Here is a 14,245-nt window from a genome sequence, read left to right as displayed (position 1 = left end):
AGCCCCTGTCAGCTGCATTCTTTGCAAATATTTTCTCCCAGTCCGTAGGTTGTCTCTTTGTTTTGTTTATGGTTTCCTTTACTGTGTGAAAGCTGTTAAGTTTGATTAGGTCCCATTTGTTTATTTTTGCTTTTATTTATTTTGCCTTGAGAGACTGACCCAAGAAAACATTGGTGCGATTTATGTCAGAGAATGTTTTGCCTATGTTCTCTTCTAGGAGTTTTATGGTGTCATGTTTTATATTTAAGTCTTTAAGCCATTTTGAATTTATTTTTGTGTGTGGTATGAGGGAGTGTTCTGACTTCATTGATTTACATGAGTCTGTCCAGCTTTCCCAACACCACTTGCTGAAGAGACTGTCTTTTCTCCATTGTATATTCTTGCCTCCTTGGTCGAAGGTTAATTGGCCATAGGTGTGGGGGTTTATTTCTGGGCCCTCTATTCTGTTCCATCTCTATATGTCTGTTTTTGTGCCAATACCACCCTGTTTTGATTACTGTAGCTTTGTAATATTGCCTGAAGTCTAGAATGGTTATGCCCCCAGCTTTGTTCTTTTCCCTCAGGATTACTTTGGCAATTCTGGGTCTTTCGTGGTTCCATATAAATTTTAGAATTATTTGTTCTAGTTCCATGAAAAATGTCATGGGTAATTTGATAGGGATTGCATTAAATCTGTAGATTCGTTTGGGTAGTATGGCAATTTTAACTATATTAATTCTTCCAACCCAAGACCATGGGATATCTTTTCATTTCTTTGAATCATCTTCAGTTTCCTTTATCAGTGTTTTATAGTTCTCAGCATATAAATATTTCACCTCCTTGGTTAGGTTTATTCCTAGGTTTTCTTTTTTTGATGCAATATGATTTTAAACAGGATTGCTTTTTTACTTTCTCTTTCTGATACTTCATTGTTAGTGTAAAGAAGTGCAACAGATTTCTGTATATTAATCTTGTATCCTGATACCTTGCTGAATTCGTTTATCAGTTCTGGTAGTTTTTGTGTGGAGTCTTAAGGGTTTTCTGTATAGAGTATCATGTTATCTGCATATAATGACAATTTTACCTCTTCCCTTCTAATTTGGATGCCTTTTATTTCTTTTTCTTGCCTGATTGCTGTGGCTAGGACTTCCAATAATATGTTGAATAAAAGTAGTGAGAGTGGGCATCCTTGTCTTATTCCAGCACTTAGCAGGAAGGCTTTCAGCTTTTCACCATTTAGTATCATGTAAGCTGTGGGTTTGTCATAAATGGCTTTTATTATGTTATGTTCCCTTTATACCCACTTTGGTGAGAGTTTTTATCATGAATGGATGTTGAATTTTATCAAATGCTTTTTCTGCATCTATTGAGATGATCATGTGGTTTTTGTATTTTCTTTTGTTGTTGTGGTGTATCACATTGATTGATTTGTGTTTGTTGAACCATCCTTGTGACTCTGGGATGAATCCAATTTGATTATCGTGTATGGCCCTTTTTATGTGTTGTTGGACTTGGTTTGCTAATATTTTGTTGAGGATTTTTGCGTCTACATTCATCAAAGATATTGGCCTGTAATTTTGTCTTTTGGTAGTGTCTTTTTCTGGTTTTGGTATCAGGGTGATGGTGACTTCATAGAATGACTTTGGGAGTGTTCCCTCCTCTTCAGTCTTTTGGAAGAGTTTGAGAAGGATAGATATAAGTTCTTCTTTGTATGTTTGGTAGAATAACCCAGTGAAGCCATCCAGTCCTGGACTTTTGTTTGTAGGGAGCCTTTTTTATTACAGATTCTATTTCACTTCTAGTGATCAGTCTGTTCAAATTATCTGTTTCTTCTTGATGCAGTTTTGGCAGGCTGTATGTTTCTGGCAACTTGTCCATTTCTTCTAGGTTGTCAAATTTGTTGGCATATAACTGTTCATAATATTTTCTTAGTAATTTTTTGTATTTCTATGGTTTTGTTACCGAGTCCAAGCTCACTCTGCTTGCCACATGGCAGGCCAATAAATCGGGAGAAGAGGTGTCGAGGCAAGGAATAGTGACTTTATTCTGAAAGCCAGCAGACCAAGAAGATGGCAGACTAGTGTCTTAGAAGAACCATCTTATTGGGCTCTGGATGCCAGTTTCTTCTATAGAACAGAGAGGGAGCAGAGGTGAGGAAGTAAAGTAAAAAGGCCATAAGTCTTGCAAATATCTCCTGGAATAGCCAGCCTTGGGAAGGGGATGTGTTAATTTCTTCTTTCTTGCAGCCATTCACAGGTGGACAGGGTCAGGATGTTTCCCTGAACAAAGGCACTTTGGTTTAACATTCAGGCAGAGGGGCAGGTTCCCTGAAGCAGACCATTATGTATAGACAGTAACCTTTTAGTGAACAAAAGCAGCAGGAAGCAAAGGTTAAAGTAAGAGAAACAGATCCAACATGTTGTCAGATTTGTTCTTCCCTGTAACAATATCGGTTGTTATTTCTCCTCTTCCATTTCTTATTTCATTTATTTGTATCCTGTCTCTTTTCTTCTTGGTGAGCTTGGCTAGAGGCTTGTCAATTTCATTTATCCTTTCAACTATCTCTTGGTTTTATTGATTTTTTTTCTATTTTTTAAATCTCCATTTATTTATTTCCTCTCTGATCTTTATTATCTCCTTCCTTCTGCTGAATTTAGGTTTTGTTTGTTTTTCTTTTTCTAATTCTTTTAGGTGGTAGGTTAGGTTGTTTATTTAAGATTTTTCTTGTTTTTGGAAGAAGGCCTGTATTGCTATGAACTTCTCTCTTCGAACTGCTTTTTCTGCATCCCATAGATTTTGTATGGTTGTGTTTTCATTGTCGTTTGTTTCGAGGTATTTTTAAATTTCCTCTTTGATTTCATCACTGACCCATTGGTTTTTTAGTGGCATGTTGTTTAGTCTCCATGTAATCATTTTTTTTCTCATTTCTCTTTCTGTGGTTGATACCTAGTTTCATACTGTTGCACTCAGAAAAGTTGCTTGAAATAATTTCTGTCCTCTTAAATTTGTTGAGGCTTGTTTTGTGTCCTAGTCTGTGGTCTATCCTAGGGAATGTTCCATGTGCTCTTGAAAAGAATGTGTATTCTGGTTTTTTTGGATGTAGTGTCCTGTAGATATCAATTAAGTCTAACTGTTCTATTGTGTCATTTAGGATCTCTGTTGCCTTATTGATTTTCTGTCTGGAAGATCTGTCCATTGATGTCAGTACGGTGTTAAACTCTCCTACTATTGTTGTATTCCCATCAATTTCTCCCTTTTTGTCTCTTGGTATTTGTTTTATGTATTTTGGTCCTCCTATATTGGGTGCATATGTGTTAATGAGTGTGATATCCTCTTGTATTGATCATCTTATTATATGTTGACCTTCATTGTCTTTCTTTGTGGCCTTCGTTTTAAAGTCTGTTTTGTCTGATGTGAGTATTGCTACCCCCACTTTCTTGTCATTTCCTTTTGCATGAAATATCTTTTTCCATCTGCTCACTTTCAATCTATATGTGTCTTTCACCCTGAAGTGGGTCTCTTTTAGGCAGCATATTGTAGATTCTTGTTTTATTATCTAACCTGCCACTCTATGTATTTGATTGGTGCATTTAGTCCATTTATATATAAAGTAATTATTGATAATATGTATTTATTGCCATTTTAAACCTTGTTTTCCGGTTGATTTTGCACATCTTTGTTCCTTTCTCCTCCTTTTTGTTTTTCCGTTTGTGGTTTGTATTATGCTTGAGTTCCTTTCTTTTTGGTTTTTGTGAATCTATTTTATGTTTTTGATTTGTGATTACCCTGATTTTCAAGTATGTTATCTCATAACTGTATCTGCTTCCTTTAGATTCATAGTCATATAAGCTCAAACACATTCTAAAAGATCTGCATTTTCTTACTCCCCTCCCCCACATTTTGTGATTTTGATGTCCTAGTTTACACCTTCATGTTTATCTTTTTGCTGTTCATTGTATTTATAATTGCTTTCACAGAATTTTTTTGATTGTTTTTTAATCCATGTACTGGCTTATTTAAGTGATATTCAATCCTTTTATATATTTGCCTTTCCTATTGTGAGTGTACCTTTTTTATTGATTCCTGCTGCTTTTCTATTTAGAGAAGATCTCAATATTTCTTTTAGGATAGATTTAGTATTGCTGTCTTCTTTTAGTTTTTGCTTGTCTGATAAATTGTTTATCTCTCCTTCTATTCTAAATGACAGTCTGGCTGGGTAGAGTATCCTAGGTTGCAGGTTTTTGTTTTTCAGGACTTTGGATATATCTTGCCCCTCCTTTATGGCCTGCAAAGTTTCTTTAGAGAAATTAGCTGGTAGCCTTATGGGGGTTCCCTTGTAACTGACTCTTTGTTTTTTCTCTTGCTGCCTTTAGAATCCTCTCTTTATCTTTCACTTTTGCCATTTTAATTATGATATGTCTTGGATTTGGTCTGTTTGGGTTCATCTTGTTTGGGAACCTCTGTGCTTCCTGTACCAGGATTGCTGTTTCCTTCTTTAGGTTTGGGAAGTTTTCAGCCATAATTTCTTTGAAAACATTTTTGATCCCCCTTTCTCTTTCTTTTTTTCCTGGGATTCCTATTATGCGTAGATTGGCTTGCTTTTATTATCCCATACATCTCGTATGTTGCTTGCTTTCTTTTTTTCATTTGTCTTTCTGTCTGCTGTTCTGCTTGGGTGATTTCAGTTATTCTGTCTTCCGGATCACTTCTTATTCTGCATTATTTAGTTTACTATTTATGCCTTTTGCTCAGTTTTCATTTTGGCAATTGAGTTGTCTAATTTCGATTGGCTTCTTTTTATAGTTTCTAATTCCTTGTTACAGTGATCTGCATTTCTATTGATAGTCTTTCTTAGTTCCTTCAGCATTTTTATTACCTCTGTCTTGAACTCAGGGTCTGGTAGATTGGAGAGGTCTGTTTCATTGTGCTTTCAGGGAATTTCTCTGGTTCTTTTAATTCAGAGTAGTTCCTCTGCTTTTTTCGTTTTACTTATATTTCCCCAACTCTATGAATTTTGGAGAAACACTTATCTACTGTGGTCTTGAAGGTCTGTTTTTATGTGGGAGTGACCCTTGTGTAGACTGTGTGAGTGCAATATTTTCAGTGTGAGGGCTGTTTGTGGTATGGATGCTTGCCAAGACTTTCCTCAGGTAGTGCTGGCCCTTGTCCCCTTGATAGGGGATGTGTTTGGTGTTGTGGTTACCAGAGCCTGCACTGGATGTTGGGTGGGGCCTCCTCTTTGCTCTGGTGGTTGTCATAGCCCTGTCAGGGTCAGGGTCTGCTCCCCAGTTGTTGGAGTAGAAGCCCCCAGATCCGGTTCTAAGCTGTGATGTGAGGTAGGTGGGACTGGGAGCACTCCCTCTGAGAAAGGAGCCACTGCGTGTTCTTCCCCAGGAGCTGTCCACTGGGACATGCAACTCTGTGATGCCGCCTGCCACTTGGTGTGCACGCCCACAAAGAAATCTGTTGTTGGCGCTGCCCTCGAGGGGCTACATCCACTGCGGAAGTGCTCATAATGAGCTCAGAGGTCCTTTAGGCATGCATGTGTGCTCGCAAATCTGCCTGCACAAGAACCTGCCCAAGCCTCACCCCCATGCCAAGGGGAAGTGCAGGTAATTGGCTCAGATTTCAGCCCTTCTGCAGGAGCAGTGGTTACCTGGGAATTTTTCTTGTAGCTTTGGTTGTATGAGATCTTCTGCAAGCTTTCAGTAGGTATTCTGTGAGAATTGTTCCACTTGTAGATGTAGTTTTGATGTGTTTGTGGAGGAGGTGAGCTCCACGTCCCTCTACTCTGCCATCTTTTTCTCCTCCCAAGAATATGTTTTTTGCAATGAACCTGGATTGAACATGTTCAGTGTTGTAGATGAGGACTGACAAACTTTTTTTTGTAAAGGGCCATATAGTAAACGTTCCAGGCTTTGTGGGAATATACAGTCTTTGTCACAGCTACTCAAGTCTGATACTGTGGTACAAGAGCAAGTTTAGGCAGTACGTAAGTGATTGATTGTGTTCTAATAAAACTTTATTTATGGACATTACAGTTTGATTTTCATATAATTTTAATATGTCATGAAACATTATTATTCTTTTGATTTTTTTAATCATTTAAAAATGTAAAAATTGTTCTTAGCTCATAGGCTGTACAAAAACAGGTGGCAGATTAGATTTGGCCCATAGATCATAGTAACTGACCCCTATTGTAGATCAAGCGAAGTTCAAATGAGAAGGAAGAGTTAATATCCTTTTGCAAGAATTGACCATCTCATTCAAGACTGGTTTCAAAATAGATGACCATGCACCTCTACCTTAGTTGTACTTGAAGGAGTTCCTCCAAACAGTGCTGAAATTTTCTTATAAAATAGTTCTGGAGTATACAAGAATGATTGTGAACCCAAAGTTCTATCACCTAGAACATGATAACTTTAGCTTAGAAAACTGAAGGAGATTTAATAGCGTAGTTATAGAGGTAGCTGAACTGGGAAGAATAGAGATTCAGAACTCAGGGAGGATAGAGATTCAAGAAGTCATCAAAAGAACCAGGTTCTGCAGTGTCATTTAGGATGAAAAGTGAAAAGAGATCACTAAGGTGGACAAATTAGATCATTGATAACCTTGGGAAGGGTAGTTTCATTAAACTGGTGGAAGTGGAAGTTTAATTGAACATGATTGAGGAGTGAGTAACTCAGGCAGTGAAGAAAAAGAGTAGAGAATTGAAAAGTGTAATAGAGTTAAGAAAAGTTTGAAGGACAGAGAGTATTGAGGGAAGCAAGAATAAGTAGATTTTTAACTTGTCTGTTATGCTTAATTTAGTAGACTTTAACAAGTGATTTTAGATATACTTTTGTTATATTGATATCATTTCTTTTAATTTTAACAGAAAAATGTACCACGGTTATATATGTCAGTATAAAGATGTTTTAAAGCAATACCAACAAAAATACTCAGAAACACCTCTTTCACATGAATATTATGAGAAGAAAAGAGAACATGAAGAAATTCAAAACAGAGTGTTGGCATGTACTGAACAACTAAAAATGAATGAAACTATTTTTATGGAATTTTTAGGTATTAATGGTTTTGTTACATACTGTTTTAATAACATTATCTCTGTAATGAAAAAAATATAATAAATTAGTCTAAAATATGACTTTGTTTTTCAGTGCCTGCTCCCTTTCCATCACTTACCAGTTGGACATTACATATGTATCCACAGTAGTATTTCTACTTAGAATTTTTATTGGATAAGTATTTTCTGTATTTTAATTATTATTGCATTTCCCTGTGAGAATCACATTGATTTGGTATTTTGTTTAATTAAAAAATTTAGAGATTACTTTAAAGATCATCTGGGATTAGTTTTCATACATGTGCGTGTCATCAGAAGCAAGAAACTTTAATGCCAATAAGTGGTATATGTATCTGTCTTTAAGTGGCATATCTTATCAACCAAACCAATGAAAAAGTCATCTTGCTCTGTCTTACCAAAGAGTTCCAATTAAATCAATTGATTATTACTTGTTAAGATGGAAGATGGTAAGGAGGTGAGTCACAATTCATTGGGTACCTACTTTGTGCCAGGCAATACTCAAGAAGATACAGAGCTTTCTTATAAGGCACTCACAGTTTAGTAGAGGAAACAGACATGTAAAGAAGTAATACAGTGGCATTGTATTAGATGCTTAAGTAATTCTTAATTGGTCTAAGTCTCATCTGTTTGTCAAGGAGATCTTCCCTGATGATGAACTTGGAACTTTAATCCTCTTCCAACCTCCACAATCCTTCATATGCTTTCCTATCAGATTATAACTCCACTGTTTGTACTAAGTCTTCTTTATCCCTGCATTCTACCTTGCTTCATTCTACTTCATCCCAAATCATCCTTTTAACTCCTTTGCTGCTTGCTCTCTCCATGTTTGGGTTTTAGCTTATTCTGTACTTAGTTGTTCATTTGCTGCCCATCTGTGTTTTAACTTCTCAATAGGAAGAGGCAGAGGTTGGTAGATGCATAAGGCACAGCAGGGGTTTAAGGAGTTGGATGTAGAAACGGATGAGGCATAAGATTACATGACAAACATGAAGAGGTGATGGAGGTAGGGAGAATTGAAGATTAGGATTTAAATGTCTATATCTAAAATTTTAAATTGATACTTTTGATAACAGCATAGCATTATAAATAATGTTCATCTGAAATTTTATGTGCTAGCATATAAATCATAAGTTTTAGCAAAATAGGAAAGGTCTGATAAAGATTTTCTCTGGAATTCTTGTTCATTAACACTGTTTTATTCATTTTTAAATTCTCCTAAATGGATTGTAGAGTAACTTAGGAAATGGTAGTAGCTAATAACCATGCAGGGTGTCTGTTAACAGCTGAGAAATTCTCTACTTGAAATTGGGTATAAATCCAGTTCAAGCAGAAAGTTCAGATAGAAGATGCAGCTCTCTTTTGAGTTCTGCAGGGTGCACTGATGGACCTTAAAGAGCAAGAAAAGGAAAATTGAGTGGATTTTTAATGTTGACTTTGGAACAAATAAATTACAGAAACACAAGACGTTAAGTTTGGACCTGAATTGATTATGTTCATCATGCCAAATGACATGATAAAGTTGGGTAAAAACCAAAAGTAAGAAACCACCCTGTGAAAATATTTAACTGAAACAAAAAATCCTGACACATATTTTTGAAGAAATGTTATTTTTAAGCTAAATATATAACATAGGCGAACAATAAATTGTCTTTGTCAGTTTGCCAAATGTTTGTACTACTCTTACAGCTATTTTCAGATACTGTTATTAATATTGCTATATATACATGTACAAATAATGTTATATAATACTAATTATTTTTGATATAGTGTATGTAAGTGTGAAAGTTACTTGTATAACATAGTTCCTTAACATAAAAGGGTTAATCTGAGATGTAAAACACAAGATACTCTTAAACATGCCAACAAATTTTCCAAAAGATCATATGAATTGAAGAAAGAAGTAGATGATGTGGAAATAGAAATTAATTATTTAAACCAGGTATTAATTTTGTTATATGTTTCTAATATACATGTTAATGTATAAGCGTAATGGTGTGTTAGATGAACGTCTAAGAAGAGCTGTTTCTAAAGAGCCTCGATATGGAGAAAAACTTATAATAATTTATTTGCCTCAGATTACCATTGAAGCCAAAATGTGTTTTAGGTATTGAGTGTATTCAGATCTGAGTTTTGGGGAATAGTTTAACTTTCTTTGGGTTCTAAGGAAAGAAGATAGGAAGGAACGAGATGGAGCTTAATAATAAGTATTTAAAGGCATTAGCAGAGCTTACAACAGTGTTGTCAAAAAAGAGAACAAGGCAGTAAATAATTTAAAAGACTTAATCTAGAAAATTTATGACTATAATCTTTATAAAGCTAGTTTAGCCTTTAAGATTGATGGTGCATTATATTTTCATGAATACATTTTTAGTATTGTATTGAAATGTGGCTTTCATTGATGGGTATGAGAACCCATCAAAGTCACTTCCAAATTTTGAAAAAAAGTTGAATAGCTGATTTTCTAAATTTTCTGAAAACTGTGTAAAGATGGTATATTTATCATTCATAGGCATGAGGTTCCAAATAGTATTAATATCATTTTAGTAATGAGAAGAAAGTGGATGCCACTTTCTTTAAAATATATGGTAACTACATCTCTATGTAGGGAATCAATGTCTACTTTGCTTCTGACTGTCCTTTTTAAAAAAGAAGTTGAAAGTTCATTGAAATCTAATAGGTTTGCTAATGGAGTTATAAGGAAAAATAAAAGGAGTATGATTTATTGTTAATTTTGACTCTTTTCACTAAAAGATTGCTAATACTACCAAAAATATGTCTTGTGATTATGTAGAAAAAAATCATATTCATTAGTTAGGATAAACCATATGTTCCTTAATGCTTTGCAGGTAATTATTTTGTTTTGCTTTATCATTTTTCCTTTTAGCAGATTGCAAGACTTTATGAAATGAAGAATCTTTCAGAAACTCTGGAAGAAAAAAATAAAAATATAGAAAAGAGAAAGGAATCGAAAGAAAGGTATAAGTAAACTTTAAAATGGGATTTTATGTGAACAGATATTCTGCATTTAAAATTTGATTACATATTCTAGCCCAAGGCACTAATATTTACATAGTATCTATAAACATTTATTGTGCAGGCTGTTTTCTATTCATTTCTTATGAAAAATATTAATTTATACCTTTAAATATTATGGACTAATATTCAAATTTGCTTATTATTTAGTAAGGTAAAGGGTAATGTGTAGAGAGAAATAGGGTAGCAGCAGCCCATTTGCTGTTCTGTGACCTGTCAGTTGTACATTTCATCCAGTTTTCCATTATGGGTCACCAAAAGGAGTAAAACAAGAGGAAAAATGATGGGCAGCAATGTATTTGCCTTTTTATCATCCTGTCACCAGCTTGACCAGTTCTCCTTTGCCACAGAGAGTGAAGATGAATCAAAATGTTACTGAATCTGTGGCATCATATGTTTGCTTGTCTTTCATCCTAATGGTGATAAAATAGATATCAGTGGTGGAGGCACTTGAAAAGATTGATTTTGTCTGTTATTGTGTGACAGAAAAATAGATGTATTACTGTTGCTGTTTTTGATAAATTTTCTTTTTCTCTTTCTGCCTATACCCTTTTAAAATCTTAAATTCCTCTTCTCAGGCTATATTGCTCTTAATCTGATTTTCAACACACTCTTCTCCCAAGTTAATTTCCCTTATCCTATTTCCTTGGATCTGTTATTTTTATTGATTTCCCCACTCCCACGTCTCACATCCATGGTAATGTGTCTTTAATTTTATAATGACATTGATAAGAAAAATAAGTAAATGTACAGAATTTCACTTTATTGATAACTTTTTAATATAAAAATTCTCTGTTGAGAGAAACTTATATAACTATTTAGTTATTTTTACTTATATTTTGATAGTTATTATCAAATAATACCAGTATTTAAATTATTATTTAACTATCAATAATATAAATTATTTCTCTAATTTAGGAAAAATTCAATGAAATTATTCTTCCAGTAAAATACTTAAAAGATCCATTTATGATTGTAATATTGCTTTAATGATGTCTGTGTTCATGCTAGTTGATTTTTTTCTGAATAAATCTTTTTAAAGTTTGAAGTAGTACTTCAAAATCTAAAGCATGCTATTTGCAAATACAGTTTTGGTTTAAAATGTTTTTCACAGGTTTAGAAAGTCTGTTAAAATGATTATGTTTTAAAAATGAGAGTGTGGTACATTGAGAAGAGCCCTGGACTTAATCAGGAAAAGTGTGTTTTAGTTGTGACACTAGTAAGTAATTTAATAATATTGGGCAGATTTGTTAAATTCTCTGGAACTTCTTTTCATTATCTGCAAATTGAGGAGTTTTAACTATATAATATCTAAATATCTCTTCTAGCTTTAAAATATATTAATTTTTTACTTAGCTAATATTTATAATTCACTCTTCAGAATTTTTGAAAAAGATGAACAGCATGTACTTATGTTGAATAAAACCCCTCAAAACAGTCAATTATTTCTTCCATATGAATCTCAGAAATTAGTCAAACCAATAAAGATGCATCCTTCAGAACCAAGAGTTAAAGGTACGGTATCTGTTTATTATTCAAAAACTTAGTTTTCTTTGAAAACACATAAAAGAAGAAATAGAAAGGAGCAACTTTAGTTATCATTTGGTGTAAGCAAGAGCAAACAATACTGGATACCTATAGACTCAATAAAGTGCCACTTTGATTTTTTCTGAGAGCAAACAAGATGTGCCTTCTATACATAACATTTTTCTCTTTGAGAAAGAAATCACTCATACGATATTTTTTTAAAAAGTGTTTCAGTCTGGTTTCCAGCTGTCAGGGGAGGATGAATAATTATATATTTTTCATTTGAGAGGTTGTATTATCAGTATGTATGATTAAAGTGGGTGGCAGACTTGTGATAATGATATTTATGACTTAGTCACTGAGATATTTGAATGTTTCATTCAATGGATAGATTAACTACAATGTATTAGGTTAACTGCATTGGCTGTTTTAGTCCCCCAATCATTAATATCACCACTCTTTGTTCTTTGGTTCCCCATTATAAAGATGTAGTCCCATTATAAAGATGTAGTTTTGTCAACTGTTTTTTTAAATTTAATTTCATTAATTTATTTTTGTCAGCTGTTTTTCATTTTACATTCATGGTTATTGTAATAGCTATTATATATTGAGGAATTAAGAATATGTAGTGATTCATAATTATTTTAATTTAAATTAAATATTAATGTAACTTGATTTTTTAAAATTACAAGGTTAGGTTAAATATTGGGCATGCCATTTGATTCTATTTCTGGAATTGATTTGAAGTTGTACCATTTAATAACCTAGATAAAAAAGAAGAAAGTTCTGTGAAGCAGTCAAAACTTGCCAATATTGACTTCAGACAAAAAGAAAGTGATATTCAGGTAGGTATTTCTTTTTTAATAGTACAAATTAAATGCTTGCATTAAATGAGATAGTGAATGTATTGCATTTAGGACGTGTGTGTGTGTGTGTGTGTGTGTGTTATAAATATATTAAAGTAGCCATTAGTGCAATCTCAGGATCTAAAAGACTTAAAAGAGTTTCAATATGGCAGCCTGAGCATATACTGTAGCCTTCTCCCTTACTTCTAAAAATAAAAGATATTTGAAAATAGCAATCTCTATACCCAGTAGACCAAAAACGGTAAGACATTTCTAAAGGAATTGTATTGAAGAGGGAAATTGTGGCACCATCTCCACAATGTCATCATTTCTCAAGCTCCATTGGTGTTTTCTTTCCCTGCTATCCTTAATGCTAAGCTTTCACCTCAAGGTTATTTCATGGTTAGAAGCTAAATAACCATTACAACTTGCCATCATATCTTCCTTCTAGGCAGGAAAGAAGAAGGGGAGAAAGGCTAGTTGAGTCAGCCTCATTTTAGGGATCTTTTATGGAAGCTCCTTAAACAATTTATGTTAATGTTTCATTGGCCAGAAGTTTGTAACATGGCTACCTCCATCTGCAGAAAGGTTGAGAAATATGATGGGCTTTTTTGTTTGTTTGCTTTTTAAATCAGAACACAAAGGAAATGTAGATTTTGGATAGGATAGAAAACTGGCAGTTTCTGTCATAAGAACGAATCAAATAGATGAAAAATAAGTAAGGATGTAGAGGATCTGAGTAGCACAATTAGCAAACTTTGTACCCAACATACACAGAATTCAGTTAAATTTTGTTTGCAGTATTCACCAAAATTGACTATTTACTAGAACAAAAAGGATATCTCAATCAATTCTAAAAAGCTGCTATCTTCACTAACCACAGCATAAAAAAATACAAGTTAAACAAAAAGATAGCCCTCTCCTCAAAAAACTATTTGGCTGAGAAAAAAGAAATTCACATACTTTGAAATTACTCTTGGGTTATAGAAGAAATCAAAATAGAATTTAAAAACTATTTAAAAGAATACTATAAACCCAAACCTGTGAAATGTAGCCAAATTGGTCCTCAGAGAGACATTTATATTTGAAAACAAACATACTAGAAAATAAGAAAGATTAAAATTAGCTGAACTTTAAGTATAAAAAGTTGCACTCAAAGTATGAAAAGCTTAACTCAAAATAGAGAAATAAAATAATAAATGCAAAGAAAGTAGAAATTAATGAAATTTAAAAGTTGGGTTAATTAATATAGCCAAAGCTAATAAGTTTCAGTAAGTGTAGAGAAAAAAGAGAATACCCCCCCCCAACAAAAGAAAAGAATAAAAGGGGGGAAAAGTGCATATCTCTACACTTATGTAAGAAATCTTTTCTAAGTCCTAAAAGGATACTATAAAACTCTATACCCATAAATTTGAAAATTTAGGTAAGATGGACAGTTTTTTAGCACAATATAAATTGCTAAATAAACTGAAAAAGAGAAACATGAATAGATCAATAACCTAGAAGAAACAGATGTAAGTGAAACTGAAATGTATATAAATACCTATTTCCCTCTTTTCTCCCTTATTTCCCTCCCTTTTCCCTCCACCACACATGCCCTTCAGAACACGCCAGACTCAATTTTTCAGGTGAATTCTACCAAACCTTTAAGGATTAGATCAGAGTTTCTCAATAGTGGCACTGTTGACATTTTGGGTCAGATAACTCTTTGTTGTGGGGTCATCTTGTGACCCACTAGAGTCCAATAGCACCTCATCCCCAAATTATGACAATC

The 14,245-nt window shown here is 33.8% G+C and overlaps 1 protein-coding gene across 1 annotated transcript in view; it reads left to right on the top strand.

The window, feature by feature from the left end:
* C2H14orf39 (chromosome 2 C14orf39 homolog) overlaps positions 1 to 14,245 on the top strand; it is a 49,821-nt gene that overhangs the window by 15,571 nt on the left and 20,005 nt on the right. The window contains exons 5-10 of the mRNA XM_061182641.1: positions 6,857 to 7,044; positions 7,140 to 7,182; positions 8,885 to 9,005; positions 9,951 to 10,042; positions 11,481 to 11,614; positions 12,395 to 12,471. Coding sequence (XP_061038624.1) covers positions 6,857 to 7,044; positions 7,140 to 7,182; positions 8,885 to 9,005; positions 9,951 to 10,042; positions 11,481 to 11,614; positions 12,395 to 12,471 — 655 coding nt within the window. The remainder of the gene's footprint in view (positions 1 to 6,856; positions 7,045 to 7,139; positions 7,183 to 8,884; positions 9,006 to 9,950; positions 10,043 to 11,480; positions 11,615 to 12,394; positions 12,472 to 14,245) is intronic.

This window comes from Eubalaena glacialis, chromosome 2 (assembly GCF_028564815.1).
Source record: "Eubalaena glacialis isolate mEubGla1 chromosome 2, mEubGla1.1.hap2.+ XY, whole genome shotgun sequence".
Classification (NCBI taxonomy): domain Eukaryota; kingdom Metazoa; phylum Chordata; class Mammalia; order Artiodactyla; family Balaenidae; genus Eubalaena; species Eubalaena glacialis.
Note: the sequence above shows the minus strand (reverse complement) of the source record. Positions and strands in the feature narration are given on the sequence as shown.